General features: G+C 38.9%; 1 protein-coding gene across 1 annotated transcript in view; it reads left to right on the plus strand.

Moving 5' to 3' along the window:
- POLR2B (RNA polymerase II subunit B) overlaps positions 1-21,071 on the plus strand; it is a 46,721-nt gene that overhangs the window by 19,266 nt on the left and 6,384 nt on the right. The window contains exons 10-20 of the mRNA XM_013047306.2: positions 921-1,117; positions 1,290-1,409; positions 2,554-2,740; positions 3,646-3,789; positions 4,031-4,170; positions 4,475-4,586; positions 8,896-9,050; positions 9,878-10,076; positions 10,385-10,553; positions 17,848-17,944; positions 19,411-19,505. Of these exons, the coding sequence (XP_012902760.1) occupies positions 921-1,117; positions 1,290-1,409; positions 2,554-2,740; positions 3,646-3,789; positions 4,031-4,170; positions 4,475-4,586; positions 8,896-9,050; positions 9,878-10,076; positions 10,385-10,553; positions 17,848-17,944; positions 19,411-19,505 (1,615 nt within the window). The remainder of the gene's footprint in view (positions 1-920; positions 1,118-1,289; positions 1,410-2,553; positions 2,741-3,645; positions 3,790-4,030; positions 4,171-4,474; positions 4,587-8,895; positions 9,051-9,877; positions 10,077-10,384; positions 10,554-17,847; positions 17,945-19,410; positions 19,506-21,071) is intronic.

Below are 21,071 nucleotides of genomic sequence, written 5' to 3' on the forward strand. Positions count from 1 at the left end.
TTTTTTTCAGTCCATATTAACCTTAACAGAAGTTTCACAACAACATTGACAATTTAAAAAGACCACTTCCATTTACCAATATGTGGCCTCACTTTGAATGGTTTATGTTACCTTTTTCTGGTCTTTGGTTCCATGATTGGAATTTGGATGTTTAAACTTGAGAATCAGTGATAAATAGACCTAAGAAGTCAAAGGCAAGAAAGGCTTTTCAGTATATGTGATAGGATTAAAGTGTATTTACAGGCGCCAAAGTTACTCAGTGGTACCTCTCATTCCTTATGCTCCTTGTGTAAAATTGTAATTTTAGAATGGTGAAACTTAGAGATTATCATAACTGATTACTTTGTAGGCAAGGAAACAGATTACATGACTGCTCAGGGGCCACGGCTGTTTAGCAGCAGGGATGGGATGTAGGTCCCTATAACAATGTGTCTTTGAAATATTCTCTTTTACAAAACACAGAGTGCTTTTAGTTATAGGTTAAAAACTTCTTAAACCAAGGCTAAAACCAGTCTGGCGCATTTATTCATTTGTAGTTTAGTAAATTTTAAGTTGACTATTAAACTTTTCTAATTGGTCTAAGATATTTAGAAGGGATTTTTGTTTTGCCATTGTTCATTAAATTGTAAAAACCAAAAACTACTACTTTTTTTTATGATGGAATTATTATTATTATTATTATTATTTTTTTAGGAAGTATAATTACCTGTGTTGATGAGTGGATTTTGTCAGAGATCTCTAGATCTTAAAGTGTATTCAAGTTCTACAATTTTATGATTCCTTGTTTTTAAAAAAAAATTTTTGTATATCCTATTAGGTACATAGGGATACTTAACATGTTATAAGTTTAAGTTACAGTTGACTTATTTTAAGGTGAAAATATAAATTTGAAAATAACTTTCATTTGAATTATCTGATAGGTGAAACCTTCTCTCGACGAAGCTTTTGTCATCCAGGAACAGAATGTTGCACTAAATTTCATTGGTTCAAGAGGGGCAAAGCCTGGTGTCACTAAAGAGAAAAGAATTAAATATGCAAAAGAAGTCTTACAAAAAGAAATGCTTCCTCATGTTGGTGTCAGCGACTTTTGTGAGACCAAAAAAGCTTATTTCTTGGGGTATGTTAAATACCGTTCTAAGATTTTTGCCAAGGTAGTATTGAGATAGAATTTTTCTTAAAGTTAAAAATGTCAAAAATGTGTTTTTAACATACGAGTTTTTTAAAAAGCCGAAAGCTGTATGTTTTGTTTTTCACTTCTTTTTCTTTCTTTTTTATTTTATTTTTTAAAGGTACATGGTTCATAGGTTGCTTCTAGCAGCCTTGGGTAGAAGAGAATTAGATGACAGGGATCACTATGGAAACAAAAGATTGGATCTTGCTGGGCCACTGCTTGCATTCTTATTTAGAGGGTAAGGAATGATAGAATGATATTGGTTAAAGTAGAGAGATTTCACTTTAGATTGATCGTTGCACTAACAGAGGTACTAAACTGCCTTGGCATTGAAGTTAGCTACATTCTCTTTACCACTTGTCCAGAGTTTATTCTGCTTTATGTCTGAGAATTTCAAGTTTATGAAAACAGTTTATTATTTATTCTTCTTTATTCCTCTTGTAGCTTTATAAGGCATTTGTCTTGATTTTCTGAGTACTGATGATATTAGAATTTTTAGTTGTGCTTTTACATTTTATAAAAACAGAAGCTGGAGGGAAATCTGTCAAAATATTAGTAATATTGGTATAATGTGAGTTTTTTCCTTCATATGTCTTTGTTTTTCATATTTCCTATAATGAACATATAACACTTTTGTAATTAGAGAAGTTATTTTTAAAAACAAAAAATAGACAATTCAATTAAAAAAAAGTTGCTACATACTGTTTTTGTTTTGTTTTCTAAAACATTTTTTTGAGAGAGAGAGTGTGTGCACATGCATGAGCAGGGGGCTGCGGGGAGAAGGGTCAGAGGGATAGGGAGAAATAGACACGGGGCTTGATGCCAGGGCCCTGAGATGACCTGGGCTGAAGGCAGACACTTAACCAACTGAGCCACCCAGGCACCCCTATGCATTCTGTTTTTTAATGTGTCATAGATTTCTTGTTTTTCAGCCTTTTGTTTTCACCCCACTAAGGAGCCACTCTTGACATTTTTCCCCTAGTTGCTCCCCTCATGTATGTTTTTGTACTGTAAGTACATCAGTGCTTTTTACATAAAAAGAGTAATAACACTTCCTTTCCGGGGGGCCTGGGTGGCTCAGTGGGTTAAAGCCTCTGCCTTTGGCTCAGGTCATGATCCCAGGCTGGGATAGAGCCCCAAATCAGGCTCTCTGCTTAGCAGGGAGCTTGCTTCCCTCCCCCTCTCTCTTCTTGCCTCTCTGCCTGCTTGTGATCTCTGTCTGTTAAATGAATAAATAAAAATTCTTAAAGCAAAACAAAACAAAAACACTTCCCTTCCTCTACCCTACCTATTTTCCTTCGCATTGTGGGCAATATTGTCCATGTTAAGAATGCATGTTGTTGACCTTTACATATTTATAATGATACCATTTTATTTGGCAGTATGTTTAAGAATTTGCTTAAAGAAGTACGGATCTATGCACAGAAGTTTATTGATCGAGGAAAGGATTTTAATTTGGAGTTGGCAATTAAAACAAGGATTATATCTGATGGCCTAAAATACTCTTTAGCTACGGGAAATTGGGGCGACCAAAAGAAAGCTCATCAAGCCAGAGCTGGAGTATCTCAGGTAGGACATTGCCTGTGACTACAGGTTTGATAGAAAAATGTTGTGCAACTAATAGGTCCTTTCATTCACTGAAAATAAATGACTTTGCTTTTTTCCCCCTCAGGTATAGTAGCATTGGGGGATTTGGGGGATTTTGAATTATGAGAATGAAATTTTTCTTGAATTAGCTGTTTAGGATTACTTTTTTTTTTTTTTTTAAAGATTTTATTTATTTATTTGTCAGAGAGAGAGGAGCGAGAGTGAGCACAGGCAGACAGAGTGGCAGGCAGAGGCAGAGTGAGAAGCAGGCTCCCTGCCAAGCAAGGAGCCCGATGTGGGACTCGTTCCCAGGACGCTGAGATCATGACCTGAGCTGAGGGCAGCTGCTTAACCAACTGAGCCATCCAGCCGTCCGAGCTGTTAGGATTACTTAAGAGAGATTAAGGTTTTGGCTTGCAGCAAGATAGTTAATAAATAAGTGTAGCTGCTTGGGGGTAAGACAGTCCATGTTAGTGAAATTTTTTTGTTTTCGGAGCTCCATGTTAGATACTCACTCAGAGAATAAATGGGTGTTCCTTTCTTTTGATGCAAAGTACAGTACAGTGTTGACCCGTGAACAGTTTGGTGGTTAGGGGCGCCAGCTCTTAACGGAATTAACAGTCTGGTGATTGGAGGCGAGCGTAAAGTATTTATGTGGTATGTTAGAACTGTACATCACATATTTGCCATCTCTGCTATAAGGGGCACTTAAGTTAGGGGGTGCCTGATATTATTCAGGGGCAAGATGCAGAGAGGAGGGTTTAGGAGAGTTTGACAGTTGATTATAGGTAAAAATGTGACTTTGCCTCATTCCAGTATTTGCCAAAAATGTGATTGTTTGAGTAACAGAAATGTCCAAACTTAAAAGATTTGCTATTGTTTTTTAGGTATTAAACCGCCTGACTTTTGCATCAACTCTTTCTCACCTACGTCGTTTAAATTCACCTATTGGTAGAGACGGCAAGCTAGCAAAACCAAGACAATTGCATAATACGTTGTGGGGAATGGTGTGTCCTGCTGAAACCCCAGAGGTAATACATTAGAATTTACATTTAGGACAAAAACTCTACCAGTAATTACATAGGGTATGTAATTACTTGTACAAGTAAGTATTTAATTAAGCTGTGTGGTTTTGGAACTAATGTTTACTTATGATTTTGTTTTTAGAAAGCGTGAGTAAATCCTGAAATCAAATTGAAGGAAAAATGTTTATGGAAAAGAATTTTGATAGGCATGTTAAATCAGAATGATTTATTTTTTGTTTACTTTTAGGGTCATGCTGTAGGACTTGTGAAGAATTTAGCTCTGATGGCTTATATTTCAGTTGGATCTCAGCCTTCTCCAATTTTGGAATTTTTAGAAGAATGGAGTATGGAAAATTTAGAAGAAATTTCTCCTGCAGCTATTGCCGAGTATGTATAGATGTGATTTCCTTTCTTTTTTTTGAAGATTTTATTTATTTATTTAACAGAGAGAGGGAGCGAGCATGAGCAGGGGGAAGCAATAGAGGGAGAGGGAGAAGCAGGTCCCCTGCTTTTCCCACGTGGGGCTCAATCTCAGGACCCTGGGATTATGACTTGAGCCAGAGGTGTATGCTTAACCAACTGAGCCAGCCAGGCACCCAGATGGGATTTCTTTTTTGAAACTATTGCTAATCTTTGGTTGTTGCTTAGTATAGAGTACTAACTGCAAAATGCTTTTGGTTTCACATTTTAGTGCAACCAAGATTTTTGTTAATGGCTGTTGGGTTGGAATACATAAAGATCCTGAACAACTTATGAACACCCTAAGGAAATTGCGGCGTCAGATGGACATCATTGTGTCTGAAGTGAGTCTTTAATTAAGAGTGCATGATTTCTTTTTTTTATTTTTTAAAGATTTTATTTAGTATTTATTTGACAGAGCATAAGTAGGCAGAGCGGCAGGCAGAGGGAGAGGGAGAAGCAGGCTCCCCACTGAGCAGGGAGCCTATTGCAGGGCTCAATCCTAGGACCCTGGGATCATGAGTTGGATGCTCAGCTGACTGAGCCACTAGGCACCCAGAGATTTATTATTAAAATGTGATACATCTCTAAAGGTTTCTTTATTTAGGTGGATATTGAAGTACTTTGGGATTAGGATAGTTTTTTTAAAACATTAATATATATTATATGGGCTTTATTACTACCCCAAATAGGACTTTTGGTTTTAGTGTACTGTTAAGGGATATGGCTTGGTCTTTTGATTTCCCTTAATCTACACTGTGGGTTCTTTCTAGGTGAAAGTGGATCTGGAGAGAAACTGTAACACACTTAAGCCAGTAGCTGATCTCTTTTCTATGTAGCTGAGCAGGGAACAGAGTTTGATTGTTCTGGGCTTTCCTCTAGTCGGCAGATCCTGGGTTTTGAACCGCAAGTACTCATAGCTTGAAGGCAGGAGCAGCATGCTTCACTTGAGTGCAGGTGGAACTAAGAGAAAGCCCAAGAGCCAAAATTGGCTTGATTTTTTTGTGATTGAGAACTTTGGTAATACCATGCTTTTCTGCTGAGAGCCGCCTTTAGCTTTTCTGTGTTTTCTAGGATAAGATTAAATTCTTCATGCTGTTTTAGGCCTCTTTACCTTTCCATGGGCCCATTCCCTTAACCTGGAATATATGTGTTCCCTGTCCCCCATTTCTTTTCAAAAATGAGCAATAGGGAAAAAGGTTCTTACTACTTTTTTTCAGGTAAATCTCACTTACTCTGTAAAACTTATATTCTCATCTCCTTCAAGATACTTTACCTGAACACCCCTTCCCCCCAAAAAAGTTTGATTAGATCACAGCTTGGCAAAAGTTTTCTGGAAAGGGCCGGATACTAAATTAGTCTTTGTTTACCATATATTGTCTGTTGTGTATTCACCTCTGCTGTTGTAGTGAAAAGTAGCCAGAGGCAGTAGATAAGCCAATAAAACAATTTATTTATAAAAATAGATGGCAAGTGAGAGTAGATTTGGCCTGTGGGCTCTTCCATGACCCCCTGATTTATTAGATCTCTATGACTGTATATAGTGGTTTAACTTAAAATGTTTTTGACAGAGTGCTTGTCCCAGATAGTACCTTCTGACTTACTTGCCTGCCTCACTCACCACATCATTAACTCTCCAGGGGCAGGGAACATGTATTAATATGACTTTGTATTTTCAGCTGTGAGCATGGAACCTGACAAATAGTAGACATTAAGTGTTTATTGAACATACAAGGTAACCCTGTGTCCTTGGACTAACCACTTTAATCCCCTGTTAGAGAGCGATTTGGGGAGACTCTAAGTAAGTGGGAGAATTGTATATATTTTCCTGAAGGAGTCTGGCACTTTTTCTTTTCCTTCATGTTTTCTAACTACCAGAGGTCCTTATTTTACCAATTTCTGCCTTCTGTTGGACCTGTTAGGCTGTTCTGTCAGTAGTCCTCTCTGGACCTACTGAAATACACCTTTTTCCTTTGGTGCTTTGAGGAGATCTAGCTCACAGTTTATGTTGTCCTGTTAAGACAATAAAATTATTGTATTATGAATTTTCGAAGGATTCAAGGCAGTGCATTTGAAAGCAACATCTTTCCTAGGAATTGACAGCGCCACTGATGGTGTTTCTGTTCAAAGACATAGTGTTTCTCCTCAGATTGTTTTTGAAGTACAGTATGTGGGCTAAGGATGTAGAACATTTTCCCTATATAATGACTTCCGACTTCTTAGTTTTGGAGACCTTGATTTTTTTTTTTTAAGATTTTATTTATTTATTTGACAGAGAACACAAGTAGGCAGAAAGGCAGGCAGAGAGAGAGGGGGAAGCAGGCTCCCCACTGAGCAGTGAGCCTGATGTAGGGCTCGCTCCCAGGACGCTGGGATCATGACCTGAGCCGAAGGCAGAGGCTTTACCCACTGAGCCACCCAGGTGCCCCAGACCTTGATGTTTTTGATCAAGCTTTTATGATTTACTCTTATTTTTAAAGCCAGTAATCCAAATCTTTTCCTTTCTTATTTTTTTATTTATTTTTTTTTTAAAGATTTTATTTATTTATTTGACAGGCAGAGATCACAAGTAGGCAGAGAGGCAGGCAGAGAGAGAGGGAGAAGCAGGCTCCCTTGTGGAGCAGAGAGCCCGATGCGGGGCTTGATCCCAGGACCCTGAGATCATGACGTGGGCCGAAGGCAGAGGCTTAATCCACTGAGCCACCCAGGCGCCCCTCCTTTCTTAAATAAACCCAATCTTTAACCTTCAATAGAAGTATCAAGATGTGATTTTACTTTTAAGTGCTTTTCTAGGAGAAATACCAGTCTGTTTTTTCATTTCCCAACTCACTGTCAATTCATTTTTGTAGCTGATTTCCAAGATTATTATATATTAGGTCGAGATAATTCATCGAAAATTCTTAGTTGTTTCCTTTTTGACTTATTTCTTTGTAAATTGGTACTTCAAATTCTGCAGTGCTTTTAGTAATTATTATTATTTTTTTAATTGTAAATTCCCCTCCCCCTGCTTTTTCTTTTTTTCAGCTTAAGCTCTATGCCCCGCATGGTCATGATCCGAAGATCAAGAGCTGCTTGCTCTTCCGACTGAGCCAGCCAGCTGCCCCTGCCCAAAATATTTTTTTATGTTTTCTGGGAATGTATTTTCTAGTTCTTCCAGTAGAAATAGCACCTGAGCTACATACGTAATTTAAATTTCTCTAGTAGCCATGTTAAAAAAAATAAGAAACATTAAAGTAATTTTAATGATATATTTTATTTGACCTGATACATCCAAAATAATAGTTTCAACATCTAATCAGAATAAAGGATTATTTATGGGAAATTTTACATTCCTTATTTTTTTGTGGTACTTTTTTATTATTATAATTGATAGTTTCAGGTATACAACAGTGATTTGACAGCTCTCTATATTATGCTCACCACAAAGGTAGTTACCATCTGTCACCATACATGCTGTTACAGTATCCTCGACTACATTCCCTGCACTGTACCATTTATCCCCATGACTTATGCATTCCGTAACTGGAAGCCTGTACCTCCTACTTCCCTCGACCCTATCTGCCCATCCCTCCAGCTCCTCCCCTCTGACAACCACCAGTTTGTTCTCTTTATTTATGGATCTGTTTCTGCTTTGTTTATGTTTATGTGGTACTGCCTTTGAAGTCTGTTTTGTAGTTTGTACATGTTGTACACTGCAGCCTATATCAGTTCAGAATGAATGGCCACATTTCAGGTGCTTAATATTGACATGTGGCTAGTGACTGCTGTGTTGGACAGGTAGACTATGTCATTTGTTTGATAGGTGTCACAAGTTGAGCTTATTACTGAGAAAATATCAATGCAGTGATACAGGGTTGGTTACCGAAAGGTTGCAAAGTGAAGACTATGTAGTTACCAAAATAAGGCAAAATAAGGTTTATATACTAGTGTTTGTGAGGCCAAAAATATATTTTCTTCATTTTACTTTATCTTGCATGACATTATTGCCAGATATTATTCAGCTTTATAATTACCAAGTTTAAATATTTGTTCTTTATAAAATTTTACTTTTTATTTTATTATTATTGTTTTTAAAGATTTTATTTATGTATTTGACAGAGAGAGACACAGTGAGAGAGGGAACATAAGCAGGGGAGTGGAATAGGGAAAAACAGGCTTCCTGCTGAGCAGGGAGCCCTATGTGGGGCTCGATCCCAGGATCATGACCAATCTGAAGGCATACACTTAATAACCGAGCTACCCAGGCTCCCCTCTTTTTTTTTTTTTTTTTAAGAGTTTATTTATTTATTTGACAGAGAGAGAGATCGTAAGTAGGCAGAGAGGCAGGCAGAGAGAGAGAGGGGGAAGCAGGCTCCCTGCTGAGCAGAGAGCCTGATGTGGGGCTCGATCCCAGGACCCTGGGATCATGACTTGGGCCGAAAGCAGAGGCTTTAACCCACTGAGCCACCCAGGCGCCCCTCAGGCTCCCCTCCTTACAAAATTTTAAATTAGACCTAGGTTTTTAGTATATTCAACAATGATAAACTAAAATTTGTCCATTTTATTTGATAGTTGTTTCCTCAAGAAATTTACTAGGAATTTTATTTTTAGCAAAGTCTTAGTGATACAGAAAAAATAAACATTCATGAGATTCTTTTGTCTTTTTACTTACAGGTTTCTATGATTAGAGATATTCGAGAGAGGGAGATTCGGATCTATACAGATGCAGGCCGTATTTGCAGGCCACTTCTGATTGTAGAAAAACAAAAGCTACTTTTGAAGAAGAGACATATTGATCAATTGAAAGAGAGAGAATATAACAACTACAGGTAAGAACATGCAGTGAGAAAAAATTGAGTACAATTCACACACCATAAATTTAACATTTGGAAGTATTACAGTTCATTGGTTTTTAGTATATTCATAAGATTGTGCATCAATCACTACTACCAAATTCCTGAACATTTTCATTGCCCCCAAAAAGACACTCTTAGCAGTCACATTTGTGTTTCTTAATTTTGTCATCACGTAATGGACTTATAGGGTTTTAAGAATAAAAGTCTTTGTGACCTGTGAAAATGTAATAATAATAAGTAACATATAAGTTATGTATATGTAATATGTAATACGGATAATAGTAAATAAAAATTTTAATAAAAGGATGAACCTGTTTTAAAGCTTCTTTTTAATGCTTAAATGTATATTTTTTATAAAAAAATTTCAAACAACATATATAATTAAAAAACACATAAAAGCCCCCAATTCATATTTTCCTCTTAAAAAGTAACTCATATCTATATATCCACAAATAATTTCCTTTATTTATTTAAAAAGATTTTATAATTTCTATACCAGTGTGGAGCTTGGACTCATAATCCCAGTATCAAGAGTTGCATGCTCCTGTGACAGAGCCGGCCAGGTGCCCCCACATAGTTCAAAGAAAGGACAAAACAAGACAAACTAGTAGTATTTATAGGACCACACTTCATGTGTATTGTTTAGTAACTTGCTCCCCCCCCCCCCACTATTAATAATATACTTATTTTGGAATTCTTTTCTGTATTTGTACATGTAGATACAGGAATACTCTTTGTTAAGTAGTAAGTTTAGTTAAAATACTTAAGTAAGGAAGGAAATAAGGTGAATTTTATTTTAGTTGGCAGGATCTTGTGGCCAGTGGGGTAGTAGAATATATTGATACACTGGAAGAAGAAACAGTGATGCTTGCCATGACTCCAGATGATTTACAGGAGAAAGAAGTAGCTTATTGTTCCACATATACACACTGCGAGATCCACCCGTCAATGATACTTGGTGTCTGTGCATCTATTATTCCCTTTCCTGATCATAACCAGGTTGGTAGCAGTTTTTAACTTCTGGTTCGTGAGGAATTGGGAGAAGTAGAAAAAATTAGATTAATCTGTAGTTTTTCTTAAAAGGGTGGTGATGAAAAGGACTGTGAATTCCTACAAAATATGCGTATAATATACTTACTATTTCACTGTTAGGAGCCATAGTTGATTTTTCCAAATGTTCATTTACCTTTCAGAAAAAAGCATAACCTTTTCCAACCATATTCCTGATACATATAGTACCCTGTGAAGATTGTTCCTTTAGAAGTAGTTAAATTTTCATTGATTCTGCTTTTCGTTTCTACATTTAGTCCCCTAGAAACACATATCAGTCTGCTATGGGTAAGCAGGCTATGGGAGTTTATATCACCAACTTCCATGTTCGTATGGATACACTGGCCCATGTTCTGTATTATCCTCAAAAACCACTTGTGACTACACGGTCTATGGAATATCTAAGATTTCGGGAGCTGCCAGCAGGTATGTTCAGTTTCGGTCTTTAGTTTTTTAAGATCATCTCATGCTTGGCACTTTTCTGGGTGCTTGGGAGGGTTAATAAAATACATATGACACAGCATTTCTTCTCTCAGAATTTATCATGTGGGAAACAACACAAATAATAAAGAGGTAGATACGCGGAAAGTGTTATGATGAGGTACAGGAAGTGATTGACTCCTAATGGAAATCTAGAGCCAGTTTCACAGGGGAGGTGGCATTTTAGACCAGTATAAAGTTGATGAAAGGGTATTTGAATTTGAGAGATGGGATGAGGAAGGGCTTAGATGCTTGCGTGTATGAGATATGGGAATAGTAGTAGTCCTGGCACTTTAGTGTGACTGGAGTGTAAGTGCAGGAGTCTCTCATAGTGCAGAGAGACCAGGTTGAATTTTGAGAATGAAGACGCATCCAGCCTTTTGTAGCAAGGAAGTAGTGCAATTAAGAGATTTATTTTAGGACTATCATTCTGCCAGTTGATACAGATTGTAGTCAGGTATGGTATTGGAAGGAGATAATTTAGAGGTTTTTGCAATGTTCTAAGTTAGGAATTGGTAAGGTCCTTAAGAAAGAAGAGTAGGGGATAAATGCCTGTTGGAATACCCTCGATTAATTGGATGTGGAGTGATGAAGGGAGGGAAGATAGGGATTGGAAATATTGTTAGTATTTGTGGCTTGGGTGATCAAGAAGATAGGGGGTACTCTTCATAAGATTGGGAGCACATTACAAGGAAGATGTTTTAGATGTAAGATATAAAAAAAATGCTTTTTTTTTTTTTAAAAGATTTTATTTATTTGAGAGAAAGAGTGAGAGAGCATGAGAGGGGAGAGGGAGAAGCAGACTTCCTGTGGAGCTGGGAGCCTCATGAGGGACTCCATCCTGGGACTTGATCCTGGGACTTTGGGATCATGACTAAGCTGAAGGCAGTTGCTTAAGCAACTGAGCCACCCAGGTGCCCCAAAAATTCAGTTTTCAGTGTGTTGATTTTGAATTGTTGCCATAGCTAAGATTTTTTTTTTTAAGATTATTTATTTGAGAGAGAGTGAGAGCATGCACACAGGAGCAGGAGGGAGGGGCAGAAGCCAAGGGAGAGGAAGAAGCAGATTCCCTGAGGGGTGGGGTGGGGGGTGCTGGATCCCAGGACCCCAAAATCATGACCTGAGCGGAAAGCAGACACAACCGACTGACTCACCCCCGTGCCCCAGAAAAAGATTTTCTTTTTCTTTTTTTTTTTTTTTTTAAGTATGTTTAATTTTTAGGGGTTTTTTTGTTGTTGTTTTTTAGAGATTTTATCGTCAGAGAGAGAATGAGCTGGGAGAGGAGCAGAGGGAGAGAGAGAGAAGCAGACTCCCCACTGAGCAGGGAACCTAATGCAGGACTTGATCCCAGGATCCTGGGATCATGACCTGAGCCAAAGGAAGATGCTTAAACTACTGAGCCACCCAGGTGCCCCCAGAAAAGATTTTCTAATAGTTATAAATATGGTTTGGAAGCAGGTCAAATCTAGAGCCGTGAAGTTTATTAGTGGTAAGTATAGGATACCATGAGAATGGCTGAGGGAAATTCGCCAGAGACAGAACTGTAGCTACCAGGAAAAGAAATGAGGAGAGATTAGAGATGTAGCTGATGAGGAGAATCAGGAATTTTCAGGAGGAGATTCTTAAGGAGACTGGACAACAGGTAAAAAAGTCTAAAGGGTAGAGAAGCGTTGAATGTTAAAGGAAGCAGCATAGTTCTTTGGTATAACTGTTTTCTTACCTTATTATTAATAGGATTTTGGCTTTAACTGAGGGTAATGTGATCTATTTAGAACTTGCTTAGTAAATAGTGGCCTTAAATTATTAACTATACTAAGGGATCTAACATTTTGATAGCATATTCTCATAAGTTAGAATGATTTATTTTCAGAGTCCTCCACAAGAGGTTACTCTTGTCTAGGAAAACAGTCTGTTAGATTGCCTACAATATGCTCCTATCTTTGGGGGATGCTTGCACTGCTGGGTTTTCTTCAACATTTAGATAGTGATTTCTTTATGGCTACAGGAAAAAAGAAATAAGGTAAAGGATTAGATTTGAGGTAAAATCTTTTGATACTGGTATGAAGTGGTGAAGTCATGGCTGGTAGGGACTACACATGCTTTTTGGTTCTGTTACGGCTTCATGCCTTAATCACAGTATCTATCCTAAAAACTGTATTTTGAGGTAATTTCAAACTGATAGAAGAGTTGTGAGACTAGTACAAAGAACTTCTGTATACTCTTTTCCAGATTTCCCAGTTCACGTTTTACCACATTTGCCTTATTCATCGCCTTCCTCTTCCTGAACCATTAGAGAGTAAGTTGTAGACATGAAGCCACATCACTTTTTAATTCTTCAGTGAATCTTTCCTAAAAACAAGGCCATTCTCCACAATATCACAGTCAAAATCAGGAGCTTAGCTTTGAACTCCATCTAGTGAACAGTCCCTAGTTCACATTTTGCCAGTTGTCCTAATAATGTCCTTCATGGGTCTAGGATCTAATCCAGGATTGTGCAGTGCATTTAGTTGTATGTCTCTTAGTCTCCTCAGGGTGGAGCAGTTCTTTTGTTTTTCCTTGTCTCTCATTTTGAAGCATTCAGGCAAGTTATACTTTGGACATTGTTTCTGTTTCCCCATGATTATATTCAGGGTATGCATTTTTGGCAGGACTAGTGTAGAAATAATGCTGTATTCTCTTTGCATCCTATCAGGAGGCACATGCTGTCTATATGTGCCATTAGTAGTGACTTTTAACGTTTATCATATGATTAAGATGGTGTCTAAATAGATTTCTCCATTTTTTGTTAATTATTAGTATTTTGTACTAAGTCATAGTAAATCTTCTGTGAAGAGATACTTTGAGACGATGTAAATATTCTGTTCCTTTACAAACTTTCAGCCATTAGTTTAGCAGGATGATTTTTGCCAAATGGCGATTTTCTAATTCCATCATTCATTCCATTTTGATGCTAAAATTGCCCCAGATTTTCCAGTGGGAACACCTTCAAGATGACTCCTGATAGGTCCATCATCTTTCTTTACGTACTTGTATTTTGTGCTTTTCCTTAAGCATGGAATCAGCCATTGCTCCTTTCAGCGAAGGATAGTATGGGTGCTAAGTGTGCTTTTTTCTATTAGGATATCATCATTTCTAGGTTCTCTCAGCGGATAACTGAGGAAAATATGTATGCACATACTGCCCCCCTGCCATTTTGCCTATTTTTGTGACTGTATGTCAGAGGAAATGTGAGTTCACACTAATATCGCTCATTGTAGTCCAACACTGGAGTGTTTAGTTTAGAAGTCCAATGCGCTATCCATTGCGCCACAGTGGAGTGTTTATTTTAGAACTCCCATTTTCTGATAAGGAGAAATCTGGCTCCCATTGACCTCATTTTTTTGTACTTCTTGGTTCACTCTGTTGATGTAACCAATCTCCCGACCTCCTGGCTGAATTATTGCCCCTGGCCTGGTCTTATGTGCCATCTTCATTGGCCAGATTCTGAGCCCTGACTGAGAGGTTGGAGCCAATCATGTTATGTTAAGGAATGACTTTTTTGATGAGTATCATTCCTGTTTCTGTAGTGTACTATTACCGTGGTTGACATCTTCTGGAAGCAAAAATCCTTGTGACAGAATTTCATGTTAAAGTGTGTCTAGGGACTGGGCGCCTGGGTGGCTCAGTGGGTTAAGCCGCTGCCTTCGGCTCAGGTCATGATCTCAGAGTCCTGGGATCGAGTCCCACATCGGGCTCTCTGCTCAGCAGAGAGCCTGCTTCCCTCTCTCTCTCTCTGCCTGCCTCTCCATCTACTTGTGATTTCTCTCTGTCAAATAAATAAATAAAATCTTAAAAAAAAAAAGTGTGTCTAGGGACTTAGCGCGTCCTCAGTGCTGAGCTGCAGTTTGACGTGCGTGAGAGCAAAGTGGCAGGAAGGGGTGACCCTGGCTGACAGGTGGGCTGTAGTCCTAGATTTCAGATTTTTATAGTCCTTTAGCTGACAGATACTTTCTTTTTTCTTTTCTTTCTTTTAAAGATTTATTCATTTATTTTAGAGAGTGAGTTGGGGGGACAAGGAGAGAAAATCCTGAAGCAGACTCCCTGCTGAGTTTGGAGCCAGATTTGAGGGTCCATCCCAGGACTCTGAGATCATGACCTGAGCTGAAATCAGGAGTTGGCTGCTCAACCAACTGAGCTACCCAGGCGCTCCACAGCTCACAGATACTTTTATTGAAGTTACTTGTATTTATTGGGCATTGAGTTTGCGTGAAACACCATCCAAGGTGCTTTACACATGTTACTTTTAAGCATCATAAAAGCATTTTGATATTTTTTTCACCTGCAAATTGAGAATAATAATAGTACCTATCTCATAAAGTTTTTGTGATGACTAAATGACTAAATCTATTTAAAACTCATGGCTTAGTGCCTGGAAATTAGTATGGGAGGAATAAATGTTAACTGATTATAAATATTGGTGGTGGTATCATCTCTGATTTACAGCTGTGGAGACAGGAGCCGAAAAGTTATTGCCCAAAGTTATACAACTTAAGAAATAGAAGTCTAGAATTCAAGGCTCTGGCCTATGTTTTTCCTTTTTGACCAAATGTTGACCTTTTCTCCTCTCTCTCTTTCTTCTTCCTTTTCCTCTTCATTACATTGCATCTTGATTTGGGGCTTTTAAGAAAAAACTATAAGAAGCATAATTAAGAAGTTCCTGTTTTTAGATAAATTTGGCTGATCTCAGACTTTCCCAGATACCTTGGGTAAAGGTTCTGGGAAGGAAGGGACTGCCTCCTGGGCTGTAGTTGGTGGAGCACACAGATGTGGGTGATCCAGGAATTGTCACACAAGAGACAGGAAAGCCTCACAAGGCCAAGACAGTTGAGCACCTATAGGCTGCATCACCTGGATAGAGGTGCAGGGCATAGGTGGTGCTCCACCACAATGTGAGGACATGCTGGGAAAGTCTTGCCTGTTCCCCATATCACAGATGTGATATATGCCCTACTCCTGGCTTCCTTAGTGGGAGCATATCACATCATGCAGGACCCCAAGATTTTTGCAAATGTCCACCTTTCAGAGCCTCCCCTGCCTTCAGGAACCTGCATCTTTATGTATTTTCCTTGTATTATGCTGCTTGATCATTTGTAAAACTTAAAATTCTTCTAGTTCTCTCAAAGAATCCACACGAAATGATGGTGACCAGTGTGGGTGCTACTAAGATTTCATGGAGGAAATCATTTAGATTTCAGGAGGAGTTTTCATTGCACACCCGAAGAGTGACTATTTATTAGACTTTTCTGATTCTCTGAAGGCCTTCCCTGCTACGAGGGTTTTATCCACTTGTGTCCACTTCCCCAATACTGCCCTTTCCTTGTAGAATTTCACACTCCAAGCAGAGCACTTTAGCTCCAACTTTAAATACACAAACCCATCAAGGTCCTCAGAAGAACAAATGCCCTCTTGTTAGTATGATTCTTCTTTTGTAGAGAGCAGTCAAGGTTATATTTAGCACAAAGTACTTAGTGTTATATTTTAATTAGGGCTTGCAGCCTTAGACTCCTGTAGCATTAGGCAGATTAGAGAGAGGTTTGCCTTTCCACTGGGGTTAGCTCTATTCAGCTTCAGCTATGGTTGTGATGTGTGTAAGTGAGCCCAATGATGCCAGATCTGATTTTTCAAGAAAAGTTTGAATTCTAAGCTTTGTAAATTTATTTTTAAGGTGTTAGAAATGAGTTCAAGTTAATAACAAAACTCTTGGGGCACCTGTTTGGCTTAGTTGGAGGAACATGGAACTCTTGATCCCAGGGTTGTGAGTTTGAGTACCCTGTTGGGTGGAGATATTACTTATATATTTAAACAACAACAAAAAAAGGAGTGGCAAGATTGAAACCATGGAAGTTATGGAAGACAGGAAGAGGTGGAAAAGGAGAGGACTTTTGTAACTTTTGATGATCATGATACAGTTGACATAATTGCTATTTAGAAATGCCACACTATTAACATGCAGGATTGTGAAGTGGAAAAGGCATTTTGTAAGCAAGAAATGTAGTGTGCTGGATCACAAAGAGGTCGTAGAGGTGGGTGTGGCTACTTCGTAGGTGATGGAGGAACTTCAGTGGGAGAGGAGGCTGTGGTGTGGCAGCAGAGATGGTTATAGAGGGTGGTGGTGATGACGGTGGTCGTCTTGGTTATAGCAGTAGAGGAGGTTGTGGTGGGCCCAGGATATGGACACCAGGGACGTGGATGTGGTGGTGGTGGAGGAAATGGTGGTTACGTTGAAGGGGGAATTTTTTTTTTAAGATTTTATTTATCAGAGAGAAAGAGTGTGAAGCAGGGGGAGAGGGAGAAGCAGACTCTCTGCTGAGCAGGGAACCGGATGCAGAACTTGATCGCAGAACCCTGAGATCATGACCTGAGCCAAAGGCAGATGCTTAACTGACTGAGTCAGCCAGGTGCTCCTGAAGGGGGGAATTTGGAAGAGTTAACCATGGTGATGGTAGGAACTATGATGATTTTGGAATTTACAGTGGACAGCAGCAGTCAAATTGTGGACCCATGAAGGAGGGCAATTTTGGTGGAAGAAGCTCTGGTAGCCCCTCGGTAGTGGTTATAGATCTGGTGGTGGAAGTGGTGCATATGGTAGCACAAGGTTCTGAAATAACTCAGAAGAACAGGGCTACAGTGCTTAGCAGGGAGAGAGCGAGTTGTCAGAAAAACTGCAGGTTACTTTGCGAGTCATCCTGAATGCATTAAAGGAATGTAAAAATCTGTCGCAGAAGGAATGATAATCCATGGTCAGAAAAATTACTGCAGCTTAGATAGGAAACGTGTCTTGTTCAGGACCGTCACAGCCACAGTTTGCAAAACGTGCAGCTATTGCTTAAAGTAAGGTAGTGTCAATTAGATGTACGTTCCTCTTCTTTTTTTTTTTTTTTTTTTTTTAAATATTTTACGTAATCTCTACACCCAACATGGGGCTCGGACTCATGACCCTGAAATCAAGTCGCTTGCTCTACTGATTAAGCCACCGAGGTGCCCCTAGATGTACATTCCTGGGGTCTTATGTCTTGTAGCTTTGACTTTTTCTTTTTCTTTTCATTATATCAGGTACATTGCTCCGTAAATGGTGGAAATGGTACCAGGTATAACAAACTTAAGGAATCTTTAACTTTTCAAAAATAAATAAACAAAAGAAAGGAACAATTTTATTTTTTCCCAGATGAGGCTTTAATATATGCTCTTATGTGCACTACAGGTATCAACTCCATTGTGGCCATTGCATCGTACACGGGATATAACCAAGAAGACTCTGTTATCATGAATCGTTCAGCTGTAGACAGAGGCTTTTTCAGGTCAGCTGTTTACAGTAGTTGTTGAAACACAGATACAGTGCAAACAGTAATAATAAAACCTTTTTTTTTCTTTAAAAAAAAGAAAAAGAAAAAAAAGTTCTTTAAAAATAGATTTGATATGTATGTATCCAAACTTTTTTGGTGGTTTTGAAGGTCAGGCTGGAGGAAGGTTTGATCTGACAACAGAGAAATTTTTCTGTTAAGATATTTATTCTTTTTTTTTTTTAAGATTTTATTTATTTATTTGACAGAGATCATAAGTAGGCAGAGAGGCAGGCAGAGAGAGAGAGAGGAGGAAGCAGGCTCCCTGCTGAGCAGAGAGCCTGATGTGGGACTCGATCCCAGGACGCGAGATCATGACCTGAGCCGAAGGCAGCGGCTTAACCCACTGAGCCACCCAGGCGCCCAAGATATTTATTCTTTTGCCTCCATTCATGACACTTTCTGGAAATCTGACAGGCACATACTGTTCTGTAGGTATCCGTATGGAGTTTAGTGTGGTGAAATCAATGCCTTACTCCAGAAAACAGGAGGCCTGGTTAATGGTCATGAATGACTGAAGACACAGGTCTTGTGTCTTCACAAGGATTTTCAGATGCTACTATTTTGAGGTCCTCACCCCCACTCTTTTTTGCTAAGCAAATACATGTTTGCATTTAGATAATATGGAAATGTCTAAAAATAAACCTATTAATCTTAGGACCCATAAATAACTATTAAAATTACAGTGGGTTTAAAAAAAATTACAGTGGGTTTTTTTCCCCAAACTTTTTTTATTATGCTCAGTTTTATTGACAATCTCAAATACATAGCATGTGAAGATTGGTTAAAACCTGGAAATTAAAAAAAAAAGAGAAAATTTAGAAGATTTTTTTTTTTTAATGTATTTATTTGACAGAGACAGATCACGAGCAGGCAGGCAGAGAGAGAGAGAGAGGAGGAAGCAGGTCCCCCGCCGAGCAGGGAGCCTGACACGGGACTCGATCCCAGGACCCTGAGATCATGACCTGAGCCAAAGGCAGAGGCTTTAACCCACTGAGCCACCCAGGCGCCCCGATGGGTTTTTTTTGTATAGTGTTAGGATAGCACTAGGACCAGAAGGTAGGCATGATAGCTTACTACCATAAACTTCTCACGAGAAATATTGGAGCAGATCCTGAGTGACCATCTCTGAGCAGTATTATGGAAGGGGTTCTTATTTTAGTAGGAGGTTGCAGTTAGTGACCTCAGGTCTTTGCTGTTCTCATATAATCTAGCAGTGTTAAGATTACAGGTCAAATGCTTGTATGTGTGGCCCATGTAACAGCATTTAAGACTTAACTTTGACTCTTAATACAGTAAACTCTTGTCCTAGATTCATGGTTTAAATTGTCTCCCAAATATCAATAAAATGAAAGTTGTCAGTATGTTCTAAGCTCTTTCATAAAAGTAAAATATAAGTTACCTTTACAACCATGTGTTTTTAGGTCTGTCTTCTATCGATCATACAAAGAACAGGAATCTAAAAAAGGATTTGATCAAGAAGAAGTTTTTGAGAAGCCAACTCGTGAAACATGCCAGGGTAAGTGATACATTTAAATTATGGAATTTAAAGTCAACATAGCATGGTTTTCCTAATTTAACACCTCTCCCTGCCCCGTCACATGGGAGTGTGCTTCATGTTATGCAGAGTTCATAAGTAAGATAATGTCTTCGCAGATAGGAGTTGGCTTGTTAAGGTCCACCCTGGTAGATCCTGCATTGAAGAGGCGATCACAGAAGTCATGTGATTTCATGGGTTACACTGCAGCCCTTTTTATGTGTACTCTGAACTCTGCCTCAGTTTATGTGTTTGCATGGGAACTCCCTCCCTCTCCACATTGTCGTGTGACCATATTTGTCTAGCCACAATATTCATATACACTTAGCAGGTAAACCAAGGTCATACCTGGCACTTTTGTTTCTTCTAGAAAACTCAAACTTAACTATCTAGTTACGATTTTCACAGACACTTAAAAACTGTATGCAGTGGGATGGATGGGGCATGCCAGGGAAACTGTCTGCTACAGTTTGGACTTCTGATGGTATTGTGTGAAGTCAAATGTGTTTTGTTTTTAAGTCATCTTTCTATTATTTCATTTTCTGTGAGTGGTTCTGTGTAGTAGTGAATTGATGTCCAGTGCAGTTAAGTTTACATACAATGAAATTCAAAATTTCTGTAAGAATATGTGAAGAGGGCATATTGTTTTTCTTTTTAAGATTTATTTATTTAGGGGCGCCTGGGTGGCTCAGTGGGTTAAGGCCTCTGCCTTCGGCTCGGGTCATGATCTCGGGTCCTGGGATCCAGCCCTGTATCGGGCTCCCTGCTCAGCGGGGAGCCTGCTTCCTCCTCTCTCTCTCTCTCTGCCTGCCTCTCTGCCTACTTGTGGTCTCTGTCTGTCAAAAAAATGAATAAAATCTTTAGGGGGAAAAAAAAAGATTTATTTATTTATTTCACTGAGAGGGAGTGAGCGCAGGAGGGAGGGATAGAAGAGGGAGAAAGAAACCCAAGCAGACTCCACAGAGCAGGACTCAGGGCTTCATCTCATGACCCTGAGATCACAACTGAGGTGAAACCAAGAGTCAGATGCTTAACTAGTGCCACCCAGGCCCTCCGAGGGCATATTCTTTCTCACGTAAGAGATCAGAAGATGGCAACACCTGTATCCAAAATCAGCCAGCATATAAATAATCTAATTTTCCAGTGCTCAGTCCAGTGTTTTTTTTTTTTTTTTTTTTAAGAATTCAGAATAGTTTGTAGTATTTAGAATTGAGAGCATTGTATTAGTACTACACATGGTTCATGGTGTTAAAGATTCCTATGAATTTCTCTCTGACTTGGAACTGATATGTATTTGGTTTTAATCTTTTGGAGGGATTATGTGACTTTTATTTGAGAGTATGTGTACGCACAAGTGGGTGTGGGAGGTGGAGGGCACAGGAGAGGCAGACTCCCCACTGAGCAGGGAGCCTGATGTAGGACTCGATTTGACCCCGGCCGAAGGCCAGTGCTTAACTGACTGAACCATCCAGATGGCCTGGATTGTGTGACATTTTAAATACTTTATATAGTAGTACCATTTCGGAAAATTCCATGTCTGTTTCCTCC

This window comes from Mustela putorius, unplaced genomic scaffold (assembly GCF_011764305.1).
Source record: "Mustela putorius furo isolate JIRA1106 unplaced genomic scaffold, ASM1176430v1.1 tig00000430_pilon_pilon_pilon, whole genome shotgun sequence".
NCBI classification, from domain to species: Eukaryota; Metazoa; Chordata; class Mammalia; order Carnivora; family Mustelidae; genus Mustela; species Mustela putorius.